At 41.0% G+C, this 24,991-nt stretch overlaps 1 protein-coding gene across 17 annotated transcripts in view; it reads left to right on the forward strand.

Moving 5' to 3' along the window:
• The window catches only part of LOC119460722 (plasma membrane calcium-transporting ATPase 2), a 336,648-nt gene that overhangs the window by 240,198 nt on the left and 71,459 nt on the right, over window positions 1-24,991 (forward strand). For 14 of the 17 annotated variants that reach the window (XM_049673162.1, XM_049673149.1, XM_049673163.1 and 11 more), the window contains 6 exons: window positions 2,974-3,174; window positions 5,198-5,440; window positions 17,106-17,231; window positions 17,720-17,857; window positions 19,814-19,852; window positions 22,537-22,596. In XM_049673162.1, coding sequence (XP_049529119.1) covers window positions 2,974-3,174; window positions 5,198-5,440; window positions 17,106-17,231; window positions 17,720-17,857; window positions 19,814-19,852; window positions 22,537-22,596 — 807 coding nt within the window. The remainder of the gene's footprint in view (window positions 1-2,973; window positions 3,175-5,197; window positions 5,441-17,105; window positions 17,232-17,719; window positions 17,858-19,813; window positions 19,853-22,536; window positions 22,597-24,991) is intronic. The other 3 variants (XM_049673159.1, XM_049673158.1, XM_049673161.1) reach the window with 3 other exon arrangements.

Below are 24,991 nucleotides of genomic sequence, written 5' to 3' on the forward strand. Positions count from 1 at the left end.
CTACTGCTGCAAACGGCTACTGCTTGCACGCGCCTCGCGTCTTTTCTTGTTTATGTGGGATCTAGTGGCCGGAAAATACATCATACAATTGCAGTTTGGCAATGCTCTGAACGTTAGTACTGAAAGATAGTGTTTTCCTGGAATGTATCAACCGGCACAAAAAAAGCGCAACTGTATTGGGTCATTTTTTCTGTTCTCGGCTATGAACATTGGCACCGGGAAATTGTACTTAACGAGATTGTATCAACGAAGCTCTACTGTACTCAAAAGATGTTAGAAAAATATTAGTATTTACAAGTGGCCAAGTCGAATAGGGCAACATTTTATTCATTATTTTAACGAATTACTAAGGATGTGGAGCTGTTTTTCGCTACATCAACTTGTTTTGCAACCTACAAGAGGAAGTAATGTGCTAGCTTTATTACTTACTGATATGCCTTCTGAGGACCAGAATACACTAGTCGTGCCTGGTATAAGCGACCATAGCGCTGTCCTTTGCGAGCTGAACTTTCACCTTGTTAAAGTTGTAGATAGCGGGGCAAGGCGAATATATAGCTATAAGAAGGCGAATACTGTGATGATAACAGAGGTACTTGACCGTGACTACAATGTTTTTGAGACTGTCAGATACGGGGGGGGGTCTGATATAGAATAAATGTGGGTAAGGATCAAAAGTAAATTGTTTAAATTACGTGAGCGACATGTTCCCTCATGGCTGATGTCAGCTAGACGCAGCAAAAGTAAGCCTTGGTTTACGGGTGATGTGCAAAGATTAGTCCACAAAAGGCAGAATGCCTACAATAAATGGAAAAAAAAAAAGACAGGAGGGAGGGGCAGAAGAAATCTTGCAGATTCTTACAACTACATTAAATGATGCCATTAAAAAAGCGAAGGCCAATTACTTTGAAACCCTCGACTTGAGAATAAAAGATCGCCCGAAAGAACTGTGGCAGATCTTCAAAAAGAAAAATGGAAAGGATCATCTAACAATACCAACTATTGATAACGACGGCATGTTTGTGTATAACAATCACCAGAAAGCTGAATGCTTTATATCGTTTTTCACATCGGTATTTTCTACTCATGCAGATACGCTCACAAATTTTCCTAGAAGATCTTGTGATGTTACTATAGAAAAGGTTTTGTTTAGTCTCCGCGAAATTGAAGCTATTTTAAAGAAAAAAATCCTACAAAAGCCAGTGGTCCAGATGAAATACCGAATGCTTCGTTATCATGTGCATGCTCAGTTTCAAAATATTTATATCTACTGTTTACAAAATAGATCAAAGAGGGCAGCCTGCGCTCTGATTGGAAAAGGGCAAATGTAGTACCGGTGCACAAATCTGGACCACGAAATTTGGTGTTGAACTACCGTCCCGTGTCGTTAATTAATACAGTGTGCAAGGTGCTGGAACATGTTCTTTTCTCTAACATAATTAAACATTTAAATGAGAACACCCTGCTAAACAAATGCCAGCATGGTTTCCGCAGTGGATTTTCCTGTGTCACGCAGCTCACAGAATTAACTCATGACCTAGCAAGTGTATTGGATGAAGGCGGAACGATTGATTGTATATTTCTCGATTTAAAGAAAACTTTTGACATTGTGCAGCATGATTTGTTAATAGAAATGTTGTCATGGTGTGGCATTGATACTACTGTAATTAATTGGATAAAAAGTTGTCTGCAGTTTAGACGTTTGAGGGTTGTTATTAACGGATGGAAATCAGGTGAGGCAGACGTGACGTCGGGAGTACCACAAAGGTCGGTGCTTGGCCCACTGCTCTTTTTGATGTATGTTAATGACATTGTTGACAATATTAATTGTACTGTTTGCAGATGACTGCAAATTAATAGGGGTTATTATTAATTTAAATGATTGTGCAACATTACAAAGTGACATTGACAGGATTTCACGGTGATGTTCAACATAGCATATCAACCTTAACGTAAAAAAAAACAGTGCACATCTGTTTCTCCAAGAAGAAAAAGAAACAATTTCAGTTTAATTATAATATTAATGGGACGCAACTGTTGCCTGTGTCAGAATTTAAATATTTGGGAGTGTATTTCACCACTGATTTATCTTGGACACGTCACATTAATCACATTACTGCCAAAGCATCTCGTGTTCCAGGTTTTATGAAAAGAAACACAAAACAATTTCCGATCAAAGCCAAGGCTCTACTCTATCTTTCCAGTGTCCGATCAATGCTTGAATATGCCAGCACGGTTTGAGATTCTTGGACACGGACAAACATAGACAAACGGGAAAGAGTTCAGAGTAGGGCTGTGCGCTTTTTATATAAAAATTATGCCAGGAATTTTAATGTAACAGAGGCCGAAAAGAAAATTGGGTGGGACATGCTGCAAAAACGACATTTAATTCATAGATTAAAACTGTTCCATGATATTTTTCATTCAAGAACGCATGAACGTATTGATCGCATGAACTATTTGCATTTGCCCGACTACGTGTCTGTGAGAGTTGATCATGAACTAAAAGTGAAAGAAACTTTATGTAAAACTAACGTGTTTAGCAAGTCCCTTTCCCCCGAATACAACCCGTGACTGGAATCGGTTACCACGTGATATTCTGAAAATAACCTCAAATTATATGTTTGTGCAGTCGCTTCATGATGTAATAGTATAGTAATGAACATGTGGTGTTTTATCCTATGTTGCCTGTATTATGTTTCTTTTTTTTCTGTTATGTAATCCCCTCCACTGTAATACCTATTGAAGGCAGTGTGAGTACTCTGGTAAATAAATAAATAAAATATATTTGCATGCCCCTAGTTCCTCACAATCTAGGATTACTTTTGTCACACCCACATGCCGGCTTATGCAATCATAGCGGACTCGGGCTGATATTCTCAACAGTGATCGAATGAGAATAGTGCCCCTGAGTGCAGCTTGTATTGTTAGCAAACCTAGAAAAGTGCATCCCATGGTGGGGCTGACTTTCTGCAGGGCTGAGCGGATCTGCGGCGGACCTGGAGCACCGGCGGGCGACATTTGGGGCCAATTCGATCCCGCCCAAGTCGCCCAAGACGTTCCTGCAGCTGGTATGGGAGGCGCTGCAGGACATGACGCTCATCATCCTCCAGGTGGCCGCCTTTGTCTCCCTCGTGCTCGCCTTCATCGAGCCCGATGACAGCGATGTGGGACATGGTCAGTCTCTCAGCCTTGCTGCCTCTTGGTTGTGTTTTTATGTTTTTCGAGCCTGGATATTTTTCTAGCCTGGCTATGTTTTTGTGGCCTGGAACACCCAGAGCTTTGAATTAATGAAACCAGTGATCATTAAGCATCCTGAAAATGCATTCAGAACATAGCATGCCTGCCAAAGTTATGAATCCTTTCAAGGCTACTGTACGTTAATTTTACTTCAGGTTCTACCATGCTGCTTGTGTTAGCACTGGGTATTGTCAGTCTTCATCATGCTTAGTGGCTATTACGATCGCTAGTGCATTTGATTAGGCTAGCGTAGGTTAAGCAATAGATTCCAGGGTGTGTGGCTACTAGCACACTCTCGAATGTAGTGGAGCAAACCCAACCTTGCAAAACATTCTGCAGTGAGGGAGTTAAAAATGCATGCAGAAATGGTTAGGTTAGGGTACAATGGAGCTAACCTTTGCACTTGTCCCAAGGTTGCTTGGGCATGGTTTATTGGCATCAACGCACTGGCAAAAAGTGTATGTACACGCTAAGTTGTATTGAGTGTGTGTGTGGGCTAGTGTGGTTACAGAATCAGCTGTGGTGACACAATGTGCAGCTGTATTGATCGTAATTGCTTTAATGTATAAAGGAGCAGGTTTTAAAACAAATTTTTCTTTGGCTCTTCCCCTTTGTATGGACGGCTGTCTGGCCAAGTAAGCTGGGCGAATCCTGGAGACAGGGTAATCAAATACTTGATGGGCTAGTCCTGATAACAGTGCACAATATGGGACCTGACAAAGGTTTTCATGTGGTTTGTAGTGGGAGCTAATTCTTGAGGCAGTGAAACACCACAGCACCCACATATCTCATAGCATTAATAAACAGAACTACCCATTAAGCATCTCTAGCAGCACATTTCAGCAGGTCAAAATAAGCTACCGCTTCATTTTGACAGTCATACTGCAATGTTCTCTGCCATTTTTTCTTCTGTTTAAGTGTTTAGAATGCCTGTTTGTGTGCAAGTTACATAGAGGACTTCAAGGGGGAGTGAGAAGTCATTAGGGGAAAGCTCCCAAAGCTCCTGCCTGTCACCAAAACCAGTTGCTGTATTTACTCGATTCTAACGCGCCCTTTATTGTAACGCACCCCCAATTTTCACAGCAAGAAGTGAAAAGTGCTATTCCCTCTATTGTAACATGCACCCCGATTTTCATACCTCAAGTAATGATAAATGCAAAATGACCTTAATATTCCACTGACCAGTTTTTTGTAATGGTGATTTGTTCTCACTTGGAAAAAGACAATTTACTGTGCCCGAGCCAGTGTGGACCAGGCATCATTCATCGCCACTGCCGCAGGCCTCTTTACTACTATCAACAGCTCTGGAGCATCTATTCTTCGATGCCGTTTATGGCATTTCAGATACCACATTTCTCATGCGTTGTAGACTATGGCAGCTAAACTATATTCTGGAGTGGACTCAAAGCTACTACAGCTGGGGGTGATGTTCTGAACATTTTCAAACTCCACTATGCTGAAGAAAACAAGTAACTGCGCTGAACAACGTGATGTGACTGAGACGTGCCTGCATCGGCTATTCAAGAATGTTCACATTTTTAGCCAATAAAAGTACAAAATGTAAATTCGACGACACTGACAGTATTCCGAATAGTGCGACTGCAGTGACACATGGTTTAGAGTGGATTACAGAATTTTTTAATGTCATTGACTATAGCGTGAAAGCATTGCAGTTTTGGTTTCGTGCTCGAGTCTAATGTGCATGTCATTTTTTTGTCATTTTTTTCTATTAAAGAAAAGAGTACATTAGAATGGAGTAAATGTGATAACACTCGTCTCACGTTCAGTGACTATTAGCTACTTTGGCAACAACTGCTTGTCAAGCCGTTTCCTTGATAAATCTGAATAAAACCCAGCCGGCTCACTGCAGCTTGAGTATGCCTTGTTGATAGTGTTTGCTCATTTAGAAGGGGCCGTTGCAAATGGTGACTGATTGTTCCTCTTTGTTTTGTTTGTGCAGGCGGCAAGCCAAAGGAGCCCGGTGAATCGGATGCTGGGTGGATAGAAGGTGTAGCTATTCTAGTGTCTGTAGTAATTGTGGTTCTAGTGACTGCATTCAATGACTACACAAAGGAGCGGCAGTTTCGTGGACTCCAAAACAGGATAGAGCAGGAGCACAAGTTTGCTGTGATTCGGGGTGGTGAAGTGAACCAGATCGGCGTGACAGAAATTGTGGTTGGCGACATCTGCCAAGTCAAGTATGGTGAGTACTACTTTCTGTCTAACCTTGCCCCCCTTTCTTTTGTGTGTGTATCCCTCTACAAGTCCACGCACAAGTATGTTGTACGGGCTTGTTTCAGCCATTGAACCGTGCTTTCTGCATTGACCTCAGAACAAGGTGCCTTCAATGTATGAGCAATTCTTTGAATTGTAACTGAGGCTTCTGTCCCATTGCATTACTCTGTGTCATTGAGTTGTTCTCCTGCTAAGTACAACATTATGGTATAGCATGTAATGGTGTTGTGCGGGTGGGTGGTCTTCATTATGGAACATGCTTAGCACCGGTGGAACAGCACAAATGATAGACACTGCAGTCTTCTCTGCAACATTCATATATAGTATGTGCGGAAATTGACATTGGTAAAAATGACAGTAATATAGTTAGAACTAGCATTACGCAGCATCTCTTTTGCGCTGTTCAGCTTGTTCTAAACATATTCCGAAAGTTACGGGTTTATTGCTCATTTAAATCAGCCACTTCATTGAGGGCAGAATGCAATAAAATGGCCTATGTACTTAGATTTGAGCTTCCATTGAAGAAAAAGGAAGAAACCTAGCAAATTGAAATTAATTCACAGCCCTTCAATACGGCATTTATCATAGTCCACAGTGCAGCTTTGAGATGTTGATCTGTCATCTTGTCACTACAGAGTGGTGAAATTGTTTCTCATTTGCAACATTAGGCTGTTGTGTGTTTTTGTTGATATATGACCAAGATACAAATGTTAAAAGTGTTCTTCGTAGAAATAATGTGACGTTCTTATGATGCGTCATCCTTATGATGTGTGATACATCCACATGTGTCTTAAATCAACTCTGTGCAATAGAATGATACTTCTTTTTTTCCCCCTCTATGTGTATGCAAAAAAAAGATTCTCTGACACTTTTTGTATCTAAAGCTTGAACATATCCCCCTCACTTATTGTTCGGCTTGCTGAAAGTATGAAGAGGTTCCTCAATTTCATCTGTGTTTGCTGTAAATGTAGTGCTGAGGGATAGAACCAGCACAGTTGAAGGTCATTGTAATGAACACTGATAAAAGTAAATTATATGCTGCAACTTAATCTTGGAAGTTGATTTGATCACATTTCATTTAAAGGGCCACTAAAGAACAATACTGAGTTAGTTTAGTCTAGTCAGGTCTTTTTTTCAAGATGCGTCTTGCATTAAATTTATTTGATGGATGAAGATTTGTTATTAGTTGAGAAAGTGGAGGGCTAGGTCTCAATTCTTGAATTTCGTGCACGAACCATGACACTGGTACATTAGTATGACGTCTTGGATTTTAAAGTATTTAAACATTTGTACTTCTTCTGTTCAGACAATGCTAGGTTGAGTCCTTGGTTCTCTTAGAATTAAATATATTGAACACGACGGCAGGACACGGCAGGAAGCGAATACAATCCCATGGGCAAGACACTGGCCGAAAGAAGTGATGAACATGTCGCCATGGGTGATGTCCGTAGAAGAGAGTGTTATGATTTGCTCGTGGCCGGTAGGGCAGTACAGAATCGGCAGCAGTGAGAAAACGCAGTCCTGGCTCATTGGCACTCCCGCTGCAATGAACAGTCTCGGTCATATAGACTACACGTTGGCGGCAAGAAATTAAAGCGGGCGTTGACGAGAAAAAGTCCTATCCTAAAATTAGTTGGTTCATGAGCACACGAGAATAAAATCGCGAACTTAATTAATGTGATGACAGATACCATCAATGAAGATGCGTGCTGTACATTGGGCTGATGGCTGAATGATTGCTCTATTAGCCCCAATCAAGGATGATCCAACATAAGGCATCTTCACTTTCCGCAGACGAGAGCACAGGTCCGCACGCATAACAGAAATAGTAGCTCCCGTGTCAATCAGAGCTATCAAACGCACACCCTCCACAGACACTTTTCGATGGACATTCAGGAGGACTTGTAGCACTTGGCGGCGATGCAGTTTTCCCTTGAAAAACTGCGCTGGTTAGTTTTCCGGTCGCTGGACCTGGAGTTAGGAGACAGGCCAAAGTGGTGAAACAGAACGTCTGAGCGGCGATGGGGAGCGGCGTCTCGAGGCACGTGTGTTGTGGGCGGTGTTAGAGAAGTCGGCTGGAGATCGGCGAGCGGAGGATTATCGTTATAAGGGCGGTAGACGCGAGGAGGAGGGGGCTCATCGCGTTCAAAAGCAGCGCAACCTCGACGTTCGTCTTGCTGGTGGCGTCGGCAAACCGGGAGATATGTCCTCGAAAGCCGCAGTAATAGCATATAGGCCTCAATGAATGCCAGGCAGAGTAGTAAGGCGGGTTCGGTGCTCGGGCGACTAAAGGGGCCAGGTGATCATGAAAAGACGCAGGCGGTGTGATTGGAGACGGTGCGGCTGGCATTGCAGCAACCTGTGCATAAGAAGCCGGTTGTGGGCGAGGAGAAGCGTTGGCATGATGGGCGTTCTGCAGGGAGGCCAATTCCTCTTTAATAATGCCGTGCAGGTCAGTAGAAGCAGGGGGCACGGGAGTGCTGCTGCCAAGTAGTGAGCCTTGTGCTTGCAATTCCTCATGAATTATGGCTCGAATGATGGACCGGAGCTCAATAGCCAATACTGTTTGCCAGGGGGTTGTCGGAAAAGTCCGGTTGCAAGCCGATGGATTGCAGGGCGTCCAGGCGCTGACAGACGGAGACGACGTCCGACACCGTCGAAGGGTTTTGAGCGGCGAGTGTGTTGAAAGCAGTAGATTCTATACCCTTGAGAAGGTGACGCACACGGTCAGTTTCTGGCATGGCACTGTCAACACGGCGGCAAAGCGCGAGGATGTCCTCAATGTACGAGGTATACGACTCGCCATAATGTTGGATGCACTCAGGCAGCCTCTTTTTCACAACTTCCGAACGAACCTTGGGTGTGCCAAAAATCTGCCGTAGCTGCTCTTTGAAGGAAGACCAATCACAGAAGCCTCTCTCGTGATTCAGGAACCATGTCTTGACTACTTGAGAGATGTAAAATGGTACGTTTATTAACTTCGATGTCTCATTCCGGTTGTTGTACTCGCTGACACACTCGTAGTTGTCGAGCCAGTCTTTAACATCTCTACCAGGCAAGCCGGAGATTTCAGGATCGCGATACCGATTGTTGGCAGGGCTGGGAGGGTGGCTGGCACTTGAACTGAGCTGGCGGATGCTGCGGACTGGTCTTGCGACACGGCGGCCTCTTGGTGTAAGCGGCGTCCCAAATGTAGATCCAGGAGAGATGTTGAAGATGATTGAGGTCGAAGGGATCTTAAACCACCTCCATCACTTGAAATACCACGGTCGAGATGACGCTTTATTCCAAGAAGGAAAGATGGCGCCGTTGCAAAACGAACACGAGCCATGATAGATGATGGTCTTGTACAAATGAACATGAAGTCTGCATAAATGCTTACAATATAATCAATCCTTGTTTATCAATAAACTATCAAAGGGGCACTTCAACACTTTTCAAAAATTATAAGAAAATGTTTGCCATCTGTAAGCGATGCTGCCATGAACATGCTAGCCAACAATTATTTCGATTCATGCAGTAGAGAGCTCACAGTCTTGCATAAAAGATTGCTCTCTCTCTCTCTTCTGCTGCTTTCGAGGCCCCTTCTATATTAGGCCACCTCTTTGTAACCTGATCAGCATGGCAGCCCATAAATACCAGCCATTGGGCAATATAGATCATTATCGTTACTCCTGAGCGAAAGCTCGCACACGCATGCACACCTCTACCGTCTTAGCAAACGGGGAAGTGGCAGTTGTCAACGCGTCCTGCCCATAACGGGCACCTTTGTCGCCAACCTTGGAGAGTTACCGTTAGTGCACCGCAGAAAGAAAAAGTACGAAAAGAGCAATAGGCAAGGCATTGCTATGAGTGTCGCCCCAGCTGAAAGGATATGTGTTGGGGGAAGAATTAGGAAAGTAAACTGTTTACATCGCCATTATTATTATACTCCGTTTTATACATAGCAGACAATGCTACGATAGCTGGAGGGATTTCTCTCAGCGCTCGCATCTGCAACCAAAAATAGTGCACTATTTATATAAATAGTATTTATAAAAATTAGTAATTTATAAAAATAGTGCACTATTATAACTAGGATAGTTATGTCGGTACGCACCATGTAATTCAATGTTAAATTAGGTCTCATACATTTGCGCCGCAGAATATGGCATATGAATTAATGAAAAGCACCGGAGGTCTGAACCTAGTTGCCACCAAATGAGTTGAGCGACATATTTCTGCGAACAGTGGTCACAGCGCATCACCTGCGCTTGCAACCGACATGGTGTACATCTATCTTGGAAGCATTAGTGCACATAAGTATTAAGTGATTTGATGTAAACTAGCACTCACTAGTTGTGGTTGTAATATATGAAGTAGATCTTCTGTAGAAAAGTTACTGATAAACGACTGCTCTGCAAAAGGCGTGGAATGATACGTCTATGATCACACTACTTGTGTAGCTTCCGCATCGTTGCCTACTATGTATAAAACAAGAGTGTAGGGCTGTTAAAAAAATGTCTTTGGAAATATATTCATTGGAAGGCGTCAAACTTACTGCAGTGTCTTTTCTCTACTGAAGGAAAGAGGTTTCACGGTCCCTTTCAGTATCTCCAAGCAGACACTGTCCAAATCTCATAATGTCATGAGGAGCTAGTGCACGAACTTCAAGCTCGTCTAATTTATACTTTTTTTTTTCTGGCTTATGAAGACTCTGCTCCCTGTGAGGCCAATGTTCCTGGTATTGTGCAAGTGTAATTTACTAATTCAGGTTAGCTTAACATTTCTCTTTAGTGTCCCTTTAAGTGGAAGTTGTGCGGTGAAGCCAAGAACACAAGACTGTCATGGTATCTGTCACAGTGAAGAAAGCACTTCCTTCGCAGCTCTGAGTTGTACGTAGTAACAAACAGTTACTTCACTGGGGCGTGACACCACGCACGCAAACTGTGAAACAGGAGAGCAACACTGGCCAATGCAAATAGTTGCCATTTCTGTGTGCTGGTAACCGCAATTTCTATGATTGTTGCTGTTACAACTAAAAAAAAATAATAATCAAGCAGCAGCACTGACATTGCTTTTCGTTTTCAGCAGTTTTTTCTGTATGTATGTAATGGGAGCAGGCAAATATAATTGGGGATGGTGTCTCTATGTATCTTGTGCAATCAGTGAAGTGTAGTGCACTTTTTTCAAGACTGATTACACTGTGCGGAAATGTTAGATCATCAATCAAAAAGCAATCCTTCACTATTTGGTTCATAGAATTTCTGACTATATCACCTAGAGGGAAATCTGGCACTGCTGCGCTGTTGTATGCATGGGAATGCTGGGATATGGTAGCTTCGGATCAACATTCTCGAAGAGCCAGAACGCGCCTGGCTAGCACCGTTTCATCTGCCACATTGGTTTGTTTCCTACTAAAACAACACATAAAAAACTGTTTTACCTTTATTATTTCACAAAAACATGTTTCGTTCAATCACAAGGACTCTTGCTTTGATGTACAATTTCATGAAACGTAGTATCGGCGGGTCGTTAAAGTTGGAGAACAGATGACAAGGTCCGCGCTTGCTTTACCGACAGTTTGTTGCCTGTTCTTGCTGTTCTTCACTTCAGTAGGCACTGCAGTTTAGTAAACTTCATTGAAAGATGTAATACAGGTGAATGAAAACCTTTTATGAATATTTCATTTTAGGAAATATTATCTGTGCAGCCTTATCCACGTTTTAGGCGAAGCCTCGCTCAACGTCAGCCAACACAAGCCTCGCACATCTATATACCGTCATCCCCATGACAGCACAGTGCCCGTTAGGAAACTCACATAGACGGTGGCGCCAGATTTCTCTCTAGGTAACGTAGTGCGTAACTCTATGATTGCATTTCTTATTCTGATGATTCATTGTTATGAGGTTCAGCTGTGCTGGCATGATTGTAGAAAATGTCGCAAATTATCGACAAACTGGTGGCTGCAGTAAAGACGTGCTCAGGGATGGTTAAGCACATTGGGATAGGCTGTGTGTGACAAGTTATAAATTGAGAGCTAGTCCTCCTCACTGAATGTTTTGGTGCATGGGTTAATAGAGCAAATATCTGTCTGCCCTTTCCATTCTCTGCTGCCTGTTGTCAGGCAGCACTACAAAAGAATAGCTGGCACTAAATTGCACAGTGCACCACTCATGGCCAGAATTTGCGATTCATCTGTCGTTTAAATCGGCCACTTGGCATGGGTCTTGTGCATGTTACAGAAGGCATTTTTTTCGCAAAAGTACCTCTAGTAGGTGATCTATTATGCTCTCTTTCAGCGCAGTGGGGAGTAGTATCTTAGAAGCAGTCAGATGGCTGACTGCCGTGCTCTTGTACGTTTTCAGAAGATGTAGGTTTGATAGCTCGCTGAGATGCTGTGAGACGGGGTAGGCTGTCAATGTCTCAGCTTGTTCATGCTAGCACTCATATCATCTAGGGATATTTGTGGGTGACATGGGTATTAACGTGTGCTGTATGTGCTGTATGTTATTTAGAAGTGTTTTCCAGGAATAGCTAGCTGGCTTTCAGCTAGCAGGCGGCCACCCTTTGCATTATGACCATTTGCTGGAGACGTATGTTTAGAAGCTTGTTTAGAAGCATGGGAAGAAAAGTTCTGTTCCAAAGTATTTTACAAAAACGAGACTACGTAAGGCTCACATTCCAGTCTCGGGACGTGAAACCACTCGGAAGAGGCTACCAGTGCCCCCAACAAGTGTTTTAGTACAGCAACACATGAGCACTGGAGCTTATCTGGGAACGATCGTCCACTTCTTGAAGAGAACCTTTGTGCCTCAAAATTTGTTTACAGCGCAAGCAAAATGGAAGCAAATATGAATTTTGGATTTCGTTGTTGCCATAAAACATATTTCATTGTGACATTACTGTGAGGAATGAGTGTCGTAAGGAAAGATGAAAGTGGTAAACTTGATTATCTGTTGTGTGCTGTCTAAGAAAGTGATATTGGAGGGGGTCTGTTTTGAACCATGGGGATGAGGTGTCCTAGTGTTTGCAGCCTTCACGTGTTTCAAAAATGCCTGCCATACTGTAGCGTTAATGTGGCACAGTGCACTTGTCAGAATGCCACTTTCAACAATTATTGGCTATGGCTATGGGTGCTGGGCACTGTATGACATATTAAAATTTGTAGAATATGCTTGGATATAACAACATGTGACATAGCGACTGAATTTTTCACTTCATTGTTGTTGCAAGTGGTCTGCATTGTGCATATTACATTCACATAAAGCAAGCAGAGCATCGTCATGAGTGCACTTCAATTAGTGATCTTGTGGAATGTCAGAAACTCTTGTAAGGATCTAAGAAGCACTTGCTGGATTCAAGTGTGAATGTAGTAGTGCCGCAGTTTTATGTGTACGCATTGTGCCTCCTAACTCCTGCTATGTTGTGCACAGGCTTGTACAAGGTACTCAGAAAATGTAATTATGTATTTAGTTACTTCAAAGATACTTACAAGATAGCTTTTCGTTTCCAAGTGTAAAAGAAAGTAAAACGAACATGTCGCTTTCTTATTCTGAAGTGAACCACGCATGCTGTACGCCTGCCACAAGAAAGGTGCATTTGGTTTGTTTATTTTTTGGGTTGTCAAGATTGAAAGCTGCGCTTTCTTTATTTTTTTATTTACTCTGTAAGCCTGCCGTCCCAAACTGTAGAGACAGACGAAGTGTGCAGGAACAGCCATCTGCACACAGCGTATCCACCATGACAAGCTCATTGTGCGCCAATACTGCACCTGACAGTGACGCAGGGCATATCTTAAATACTTAAAATACTTAAAAAAGTACAAGATACTCTGAAAAATATTTAAGTTGTTACAGCATAAATACAGAGTTGTCAAATTATTTGAAAGATACCTAATCATTTTGGAAAGTATTTAAGATACAGTACTTTAAGTACAGTATTTAAGTTGCCTACAAGCTTGGTTGTGCATCAGTACACTTGAATCATAGAACAGTGTTCTGTTTTCTTCTTGTGTGTATAACAATGCAGAAGACCATGCTGAGGAAAAAAGCTTTGCAAGATTTAGTATTGCTACTATTTCTGTCATGTTTCTTTAGGACTGAAATGGAGTGTTAGCAGTTACCTGCAAGAGTTGTCTTATTTTTCTATATCGACGTGACGCTTTGTGTGCCCTGCACGGTGCCTCAGATCTACAGCTGCATTCAAAATGAGCTGCAACATGGTGCCCGTGGTTGAATGGTGCCCTAAGACTGCACAATTACTGGTATTTATTAAACCAATTTTTCATATGTTAGCACTGCTGTGCAGTCAAGGGGCCCCTTCAAAATCGTGCACTCTATTGCAGGTCATATCGAATGCGACTGTACCTACTATAATATTCTGAATGCGTGTCCTCATGGGACAGATTGGCCACCAATATTTTTGGTCACATTATCCATATAATAATAAAAACCCGAAATACTGCTTGCCCATTTCTGCCCCAGTATTGCATCAGGATGTCATAAATTGCATCTCAAGGATTTTCAATGTTCATCTGAGGGGTGTAGTTCTGTCATTTAAGCAGCAAGCCATCAGAACTAATGGCACTGAAGTCTTACTCTAGACTGTGACCTCATTTAGGCCTGAAGCTTTCAGCAGCTTGACAGTCAAAGCTGGATATCACTTTCAATGTTGACAGCAAAGAGCTGTTTGAAGACAGTAGTGATGATGATTAATAAAGTTCACATAATAGATGCCCATGTACTGAAGACATTTAAAGGGCACCCAAGATTTTTTTTGTTTGCATTTCATGACAGCCTATTAAAAAGATTATTAAACAAAATTATATAGAATAGAATGCTCCAATAAATAGAAACAAAGGTATGTGAATTGTTTGAATTGCATTAATTATGTGGTTAGCCCCTTCCGTGCTTGGCTGCCATCCGAAATTCTGACCAGAAATGGCCAAATATTTTTTAAGTACCCCAGTTGCCAACATCTTTTACCTCCTGAAAAAGAATGAATTCACTTCTGGGCTTGCACTGTCCCGTGGATTGTGTGCTGCGATCTACTAAAAGCACAACTAAGTACCAAGACAAAACTAGGCTCGTCCATGGCTTTGAAAGAAAATGCAAAGTGCTGTTGAGTAGCTGAGCTCTTCCTTGGCTGCTTTTACTAGAAACGTATGGACAAACCCAGCTCATGCAAGGCTTGGATGGGGTTAAATTAGGCACAATTTTACTGAATTGTAAATAAAAACAAGTTATAGTGATCGAAGGGTGCACTGGAAAATAAGTCTCAGATGGGAGCCTCAGAGGCTATCAAGGATTTTTTAAGTGATAAGTGCATTTACAGTATGTGTGATCTGATAAGCTTCTTTAATAATAAAAGAGATGATTAATAATTTTGCCAAGTATACTTCATGCACTGCACTTGGGTTATGCTAGTGAAGCAGAAAAAGGGAACGAAGGACATAGGTATTTCTAGGTAAAAACCTTTAGTCAACACACACACATGATAAATAGAACATAAACAATTAGTTTGTGCCTTTAACAAAATGTGTTTACCGAGGTAATGAGGAAGATGTCAGTCTAAGTGCACAATGTAGCCTTATTGTTGATACTGCTCACTTTTGATCTGCCTCATCTTATGGTAATATCCAGAGAGGGAATTGTACTTGAAAGCTACTCTTGCATGTGTGTTGTGCAACTTGGTAGTGAAATGTGAGTAGAAGGGACAGGATAATCCACTCGAGAGCAAATTCACTGTGTTACGAGAACAGCTTAGAACAGTTCTCGGTGTTCCTTTATTAACGCAGAACACTATCTTTATTGAGTGGCTTTTGTGGCATCACTTATGAAAGTGCCACATGACTGCTTTGTTCTTTCTTTGTTAGTGATAAGAAATTGTGGGGGTAAAAGGGGCGTCACGTGGGACAAGCCTGTCTCCTCGCATCGGCTCTTGGTACAGCTGTGTTGTTCCAGTGGCAGAAGAAGAAGAAATACTTGTTTATGCTGTATGCATGTTGTACTTCTCTTCAGCCACATAAATTTGCTATGAGGGCCTAATGCAAAAACACTCGTGTACTTAGATTTTGGCACACGTTAAAGAACTCTAAGCGATCAAAATCAATCTGGGATCCCCTGCTATGGCATGCCTCATAATCAGATCATAGTTTTGGTACATACACACCAGAACTTCTTAAATGTGAAATTGCAGCCACAGGAGGCCTACCTAGAGGGGCTTAACAGCTTGCATGCAGCGAAAATATTTCTGGTATTTTATAAGTTTTTGGCCATTCTTGAGTGTTTTGTTGTATAACAGGCATGCAGCTCTGTTTTTTCTGTACAAGAATCTAGTAAGTTTCAAAACTGCCCATACATAACGTCCCAAAACTGCCCATACATAACTTAATATAAGAAAATACTGTAGTCATTGTTAAATATACTAAGATTTTGTGAAAGATACTAAAACTATCGTTAAAGTGATGTTGCTTATTAAAAAATTGTGAGGGTGTGCAAATAGTGATTTTGAGACCAATTCAAATACAAATCGAGTAGTGCCAGAATCTAAACGAATATCAAATAGCTTTCAAATAGTTTTCAAATAATCAACAGCTATTATCACAATTAATATAAAATGATGTTCACATCCTAGTATTCTTATGGTTAGTAAGTTTCTGTCATTACATAGTACATGTTGCTAAGCGTTGCTTATTAAAAGCACTAATAGAGCATTAGGAGCAAACAAGTAGTTTCTTTGCATGCACAGAACTCTTCAGAGAGCGCGAATGATCACTGTATAGCCTGTAAAGTATGGCTAAGCGACGTAGCCTGCTGCCCTACGTGAGTTCTCATGTTTCATATCTATTTTATGCCCGCTGGGGTGAAAGCTTACCATACTTTAATTTGCATCAGTTTTATGTTTAATTGGGCGCAGTTGACATTTCGAAATATTAAAGTATTTTAAAAATATTCTCATTTACTAATAGTTAATATTCGATTCAGAGGCAGAATCGAAGAGGGCACTATTCAATTTATTAATTCGAAAGTGTCAAATATTTGCATACCCCTAAAAAATGGCAATCTTTGTTCTTTTGGGACTCTGTGAAGTGGCACTCTGCTCTGTAAAAGCTTCATCTGCACCACGGAAAAATGGAAATATTTATGCAGATTTTTATGAAATACTAATGTTACGGAGGCAATAGCTTTAGTTATGGTTATACATTGTTTTTATGGAATAAGTGGGGGGGGGGGGGTGTAAGTAGGTCCGAATAATCGAGAAAGTCCAAAAAATCGGGCTCTGAAAAATCAGTTGGCAACTGTGTTTCTATTCCTATGAAACCAGCTTTGCCCTAAATTGGATGTCTCAAATCAAAAACCGTAAAATTATTGGTGTCATCACAACAATAGTAAACAATGTTTTAAAATCTGGCATTTTATGATAAACTCGTAAAGGTTGACAGTATGCATCTAATAAGAGCTGCAATGTGACTAGATTGGAACTGGTGAGAAATTTTGTATGAGAGTATGCGAAGTGAACTGATTGTAGTTCGTCCTGGTCAGATGCATCTCGTAAAGCTCATCTGTGCTGATGAGCTTCCCCAATTTTTTTTTTTTTTTTGTTAACCAGTGACTGCATTTTTCCTCTTGTGTTCACCACTCATCATGCAGGCGATCTTCTGCCTGCGGATGGAATCATTATCCAGAGCAATGACTTAAAAATCGATGAGAGTACACTAACGGGTGAATCGGATCACGTCAAAAAGGGAGAACACACAGACCCCATGTTGTTCTCGGGTAAGCCAATTTTTGTTTTGGCCTGTTGAAGGATTGGTTCTGCCTTGTTTAAATTTTACCAGCTGTTGTGTCAAGCTTCATGCGACAATATCTTGTAGTGATGAGTGTCCTATTTTAGCAGACGGGGGGTGGGGGGGAGGGATTTTTCCATCTTAGTGTCTGGCCATGTCAGGACTCCTGAGGCAGTATTGGGTTTTTTGAAGATCATATTACTTGAAGAGGCAGAAAGCTTTATGTAATGTTAAGCATGTTTGAAAATTATGTGCATCCTCTAGAAAAATCTATTGGTTCCCAACAGCAGTAGAATACACAGCTGATGGCTCCCAGCATGAGAGAGATTGCTTACATCTAAGACATTTTTTTTTGCTCAGTGTCATTTTGATGACTAAACCAGCTGTCGGTATTCCCGTTCTATGCTCAAGCATTGCTGTCACAACTGTTGTAACCATTGACTAGCCGCTGATGCTTGCTCATTTCAACACTGGCAGGCACACACGTCATGGAAGGGAGCGGAAAAGTTTTGGTGTCTGCGGTCGGTGTCAACTCTCAAGCAGGCATTATCCTCACTTTGCTGGGAGCTGCCCACTCAGAGAGCAAAGAGCAGAAGAAAAAGAAGAAGAAGAAAGGTGCGTTGTTGGCCTGTTGTCGTCCCCTTTTCACCTCCATTATAAACTGTGCGTAAAAGAATGTAGACACAAGCATTGTTTACAATGAATCTATTCTGACTTGCCAATTTGCATTTCTTTGCACCTGCTGTTTGTAAAGCTTGTTAGGCCTGTGAGGTCTGTGAGAAGAGGAAAAAAAAGGACTGGGCCACTATCTTGTACACGTTCGAAAAGCCAACGTTCGGTTTGGTCTCACGCGATTGGGGGGGATACTAGGCCACCCCGATATCGCGGCCTATGTCATTCTAGGCCAATCGCGTGAGGCGAAACCGAACGTCGGCTTTTCGAACACATACAAGACAGCGGCCCTGGTGTGCAGAAGTAGTCATACCGCAGCATGTGCTGTTGGCTTTATAAGACACCTAGAAAATCTGTGTTTGTGGGCACCATTACGTTATCTCTGACTTAGATAAAATTTGTGCCCTCAATTTCACACAATTTGTTGCATGAATCTACCGCAGGCGTAATAAAAGCTCAAGTTATTCATCCTGTGTTGTGATTTGTGTGCATATATGCATATTACTGCACACCAGATGCATTGCAAGCAACATTACATTAATAAGTCAGCTGTTATATGCTAGCATAAAAGGGAACAACTAATTTATTAGTTGTTAAGCAGAGCAGTTAATGCCTTTTCCATTTTCTCAGAACTGTGCTCAACTAAGTGAACCATGCTTTATTTGAATTCTCTGTGTGGTTGTTTAATCATTAATTGCATGCTGAATTGCAGTGCAATTAAGTGTGTTTCGTATGTCTTATTAGCTGTGTGCGTAATCTTTCCTGTAGCCAGGTTCTAATTCCAAGAGCTCTTGTGTTATAGCCTCCTACATGTACTCCAATTTGTTCCTTTTGACAATATCACTAGCACCCATCTTTTTACTTTATGTTCTGTTGTCCTTGTGGGCTAACTCAAACATTGTAATTAGGTAGGCAGAGATTTGCTAATTATTCCTATAATTGGCAATGAAAAATTACTGCACAAATTATTATATCATTACTTTTCTTTTTGCTTTATTTGTTTCAAAATTTCAAAACAAGCGAAATATAAAAAATGCAGAATGTCAGGAATTTTACTGATGTGCCAGTTTGAGGAAAGAGTTGGAAAATATTGCAATAGGGAATGAATAAATGCCTGCACAAAAACTTTGCATCCCTATTCTTTCTTTGCTAATGCCAGATGTGGTGAATGGCAAAGAAAAAGAGGGCCACATATTCTTAGAGCATCAAAACCATTCTGTGCCTATTTTTAAGCAGCTGAAAATACTTAAATGTAAACCAACTCTAAAAAAAAGTAAATGTATAGGCACATACTCAATGTTTAGGGATTAATTGGCTTTTGAATACAGCTAAGGTGTTGATTAAAAGGAGAAAACATTAGAGGCTAAACTCATTCTAAACTAAATTTAATATAAACCACAGTTTCAACTTTTGTATTATTTACTTGTAACACTTTATGAGGGAATGCCACCTTTATTGATTATTTTAGGTCTTCTAACTACTTAACACATTGTTTTTACTATCCCTAAAGTCATTCTAAACACTTTAGCACAAGCGTACATCTGGTATGTTTTCACAGGTACATGTCGGTCTTCTCGTCCTGTATTCCAGCTCACTAGAGTCATTGGATGTCTTCTTCTTTCACTAGTTTCCATGTTAGTTTTCCCTTGCCTGTTCTGTTCTCTTCATTCCCTGTCTTCTGTTTTATTTCTTGTCCCGGCTGTGAAACCGCCATTGTGCAGTATTGTGGCCACGTATAAAAGCGGCCCGTGTCGTCATGCGTGTGTGTTGATTGTCCATAATAATTCCATGTTTTCTCTCTTTTTCTCCTCCCTCATCCCTTGTCCCACCTCGTTTGCTCCTTCTTTTGTGATCTACTTCTGTCCCTACTCTTTCTTTTGTTGTGTGCGCACCTGACAGACGCTAAGAAGGGTCATAGAAAGAAGAAAGGGGAACCAGGTGATGATGCTATCTTACTTCAACCTATGCCTAGCGTAGACTTAGCTTTTACACTGACGTTGCTGTGGACCCACTTTCTTTACCTGAGGCAGATAGGCTGAAGAGAGAACGAGAAAGTTGGTAGCTTGTTCTTTGAGGCACCACCATCTGAGCCATTTGGTTCAGGGACACAAGCACTGAGTAATAATTGTGACGAAGTGAGGCAGTGATCATGTAACATGCTTACAAAAAGAAGAAACACTATTTTGACAACTGTTGCATCAGCTTGCAAAAATTATGATGTTGTAATGGCTTGGCAACCTAATATATATACATATATTTTTTTTCAGCATTTCCTCATTTCAAATTTTATCTTGGATATAGTTATATTTCACATTAGCATAACACAAGACATCATTGATAGCATGAAAATAGAGCATGCTAGTATTAACAAAATAACCATCTCCTTTTGTGATGCTTAAAATTATGCTTTTCTTGACAAGCGCTTCTGCATAGTGCTGGAAAAGCAAGCGCTGTCTAAAAAAAGAATGAAGAAGTGTGTTTACTGCGAGGAGGAGCTGTAGCGTAACAATGAACCAATTGGAAAATCAGTGGCAGGGTTCATGTAGTAATCTTAGCCAAAGGAAGTGCACCCATACTATAGGATAAGAATGCAACGACAGCACCTTAATGTAATTTAGTAAGAAAGGCAATGTTGATGGCGGTTAGCATGATATGGACTGTAAGGATAATTACGCGAAAACTGCGGGAAGTGTGTATCTAATGTCAATTTTGTTCCACCAGATGTCGTAGCATCGATTTTGCACTATGCAGTAACTGCACTGCTATTGTGTCTGAAGTGTATCTAGCAGGGCATCCGCTTTAATCGCTAACCACACAGAACGAATGAAATAGACAAAATGGTACATGGTGGAAGCCTTGATTCAGAACGAGATTTGAAACAAGATGCGTATTTATGGTGTATTGAGAGGTTTCTTAGGCTTAGCCTTACTGCCATATACCAGATGTTAGCTTCTTGTTCAAAAATGTTTTTTCTTGTGATTTACAAAATTACATTGTTGAAGGGTGCAGCCTTGTGGTGGAAATGGCTTTCGAGCATGTGTTGAAGCCATGAAGGTTCCCTCTGGTGACTTGTTTTGATACGTTGAAGCATGCAGCATCTTTATCTCCTAGATCTGCATCAAAGATTGGTAACTACGTAACAAAAACCATTGCTGTGCAGAGAGTATGGAATCTTGCAAAATTAATTTCTTGCAGTGCTTACTGCTTCTGACTGCATGCCTGCATGAAAGATAATAATATTAATCTATTTTGTTTATCGCTTGCTTTGTGTTACTAGGATTGCGTGTCTTTTGCATTGCTACTGACACACACTCTACGTATAACTTTGCCTCAAAGGGACACAAAAGAGAAATAGTAAGCTAAGATAGACTGGTAGATTGCACGTTTGGAATTGAAGATAGCTTAGAGTCTGTTCAGCTTGACTTTGTGCACCAGAAATGATGCTAAAAAGAAGGACTGCTGGTGACATCCACACTAAAATTTTCACATCAGATCCCCGTGACAACATGGATTTCTGCTCTATATGGTCTACGCTATATAATTGTTTAGTAATGAAGAAAGGATTGTATTCAATTTGAAAGTAAAAGAAAAAAAAGCAATAAAGGTGTCAACCGAGAAACATTGGCAGTTATTCATTGCTAAAAGTGTCCCAAATGTGTGTAAATACTACTACAGTGAAACCAACATCGCGGCAGTGTGCTGTGCTGTGGTTTGACAGCGAAATTCAAGCGGAAGGCTTTGCCTTCATTTTATGTGCTGATAAGAAATATTTCTTTGCCATAGAAATGCAGAGAGAGTTTTCAGTGTAACCTGGCCAGTTTAGACTTGTACTACTATTTCTCTTGAATTTTACCTTTGGCATATTTTGGTCATTTTCCATGTTCGAGTTGATGCAACCTTGGTGTATCCTTATCAGCTTTACGGTTATGTAATTTTGATGCACTTCTTTGATTTCTATGGGCTGACATTACTGAGCTTATCCTCTTATACTAACACTTCTTGTCTACTATGTTGTTGATGTTTTTGCCTTTCCTGCTTAGTTAACCTTAGAGCAATCTTACTTGCTAGTTGTACAGATTAATCCTTGCTCACCATTTTGCATTTTGGTTATTGTAGCAAACTTGGGGTGCAGCAGCTTACACACCTAGAATCCCAAAGGAAAATCGCTTTTGCATTGGGAAAAGGTTGTTTTTCCTACTTTGGGTTGATGGTTCAATACTGTAGTGTCCCTCATCTTATATGCAACCACAGTTGGTAATAATGGACTGTGAATGCTGCTTCTTAAAAGCATGACATCCGCCTTGACCTTTGATGGTGTTCTAGAGAAATGACAGCACTGAGAGGTATAATTTGCATCTATCCTTTGTTCTTAATCTTCTTTTTCTTTTTTTTTTTTCTTTCTCTCATAAGGGGAGTACTGAGTTTGTCGTAAATCAGATTTGGTTTTTGAGCATTGGTTTGACATTGTGTTCTTTTTTTTTCTTCTTCTTTGCGGGGTTGATCATCCCCTTCCTCCTTTTTGCTCCTTTTTCCTGGCCTACTTTTTTACTCCCTTCCTCATCTACTTTCCCTGCTTTGTTGCTGCTGCCTCCACCCCTGTTGTGCGCGCATCATCCCCCCAGCATGCTACGTCGAAGCTGGCGAAAAGGAGTTGTCGCCACTCACCCAGCCTGACCCAAATGGTAGTGTATGCCTCACCGAGAACGACCAGAGTGTGTGCCCTCGTTTTTTTTTTTTTGTCCTTTTCGTTTGGTTGTCTTTCGTTCTCTCACATTTCCCAACCAATTTTGAAAAAAAAGTAGGACTCCTCCTCCCCCTGGTTCTGTTGCTTGGGTGTTGGCTGCTTCCTCACTGATACTTGCTTGTACCTGGCACTTTTTGTTGTCTTCTGTACCTCACCTTTTTTTTTTCGTTTCTTCTTTTTTTTTTTCTCGAAGTAAAAGCTTTGCGATTGCCTGTGGCTAGTGAATGCATTAGTGATGCACCCAATGCTTTGGTGAAACACACGCTGTGTGCGCGAAGTTGACAGCAAACCACTGGAATGCGTAGTTGGGTACAGCTATTTGAACTGAAACCATTGCATGCACCTGCTGAAAGGGCCTTTTAACGGTGGCAACATGGAGAATGAGGATACTGACGTATATACACTGGTGTGTTCTGAGAGATCACAAGCCTTGGCATTCCTGTCAGAATCGAAAGAAAATCGGGAGCACATCTTCTAACTGGCACCGTAGTGTGCAGTCTAGTGTACAAAGTGTTCCATTAATAAGAGAGCGCGGCAGAAGCGGCTTTTTGAGCTAAACTACTTGTTAATTTCTGTTCAGATTTAATACAGAAGCCAAATTTGCTGTGTGTTTAATTTAATAGTGTGCTGCATGTAGTACTTGCTATTTTCACCCTGAATAAAACAGCTTGCATATCATCTGTGGTGATGCTGACCATAGAATGCGAAGAATGAAACCCCACCACATTCCATGGTATTTGTTACAGGCAATTCATTCTTGTAAAATACAGCGCTACTGTTACTTCGACTGAGAAAATTACATTTTTAAGTTGTGCATTGCTGCAGACATGCTTTCTTTTTCTTGATTCCCAGCTGGAATAGCCACATTTAAATGGTGGTAGAATGTAAAAGTGCTAGTGTACCGAGCATTGAGTGCATATTAAAGAACCGCAGGTACCCAAAATTAATCCGTAGCCCCCCACTGTAGCGTCCCTCATAGTTAAGATTGTAACATTGGAATGCGAAACCCTGGAAATAAATGTTTAATATGTTTTTCTGATCTGTTATGAATGAAACAGGCAAGTATTGCATTTAAGCACATTAACAAAAAATCCCACCATGAACTTAACTTCTTTGTGAAAAATTGAGCGCAAATAATCTGGTGGTTTAGCCAGTAGAATTATACATACCGTTTTTTTTTTTTTTTATCAGGCCAACATGCAGAACAATTCAGGGGTGGCTTTGTTGGTTCTTTTTTATTCTTTAACTGGTAGCCTCATTTCTCCTTGTTTAATGCCTGCGTTAATGGTGTGTTTGAAAGCCTGCACTGAGCAGCTCACTTACTTACGTTTGCCACTGAGCAGTTTTCTTTCTTTTTTTTTTTCTGGCTGCACAACATGTAGTACTCTAATGTAGCAGAACAAAATGCAAATGTACTACCACATTGGAAGCCTGGTGTGTGTTGGGTTTTTATGCTTGTGGTGCATGCGTTCGTTGTCTTACACATTGCCTTGGTATTCTGCACCATGTGGGTTTGTGTTTTTGTTTGAGGGTTGTACTGGTGTGGTGCTTGTTTTAACAATGTGTTCTGGTGAGTTTTTTTTTAATTACATTTTTGCACTAATAAGACACTAATTGCTTCAGATTGGTCAGAAACTGTTATTTCAAACGAAGTTTATGTTGTGTTCCTTTAAAGATGATTGATTCACTCACTGTATTCACTCACTGCCGCAGCTTAGTGGCTATAGCATTCCGTTGATAAATAGGTGGCTAGATTTGACTCTCGGACACTGTGGCCACATTTCGATGGGAGAGGAAGGCAAAGACGCTCATATACCGAGATTGGGTGCGAGTCAAAGAATCCATGTGGCAAAATTAATCTAGAAACATCCACTATGGCATTCCTCATAACCTTTTCATTACTATGGGATGTTTAACCTGATCAGCTAATTAAATGAGCCATAATGCTCAGTGGTGCCTTCAGCGTTACATCCTATTTGAAAACATTTACATTGAAAATTTGAAGCAACAAAGTTAAGACGATTACATTGATTTCACCAGGACATACTTTTAAGTTTAGGTGGCCTGTCTCATGCCACAAAATCTAAAGAAAAAGGCCAATGGAACATGTACATCCTATTTGAAAACATTTACATTGAAATTTTGAAGCAACAAAGTTATGGCGATTACATTGATTTCATCAGGACACACTTTTAAGTTTAGGTGGCCTATCTCAAGCGACAAAATCTAAAGAAAAGGCTAATGGAACATGTTATTGCAAACAGATTTGTCATTCATTTTGTTGACACTTTAAAACACATTGCTGGAACTGCCACATTGTAGGAATCGGTGCG

Source organism: Dermacentor silvarum, chromosome 8 (genome assembly GCF_013339745.2).
Source record: "Dermacentor silvarum isolate Dsil-2018 chromosome 8, BIME_Dsil_1.4, whole genome shotgun sequence".
NCBI classification, from domain to species: Eukaryota; Metazoa; Arthropoda; class Arachnida; order Ixodida; family Ixodidae; genus Dermacentor; species Dermacentor silvarum.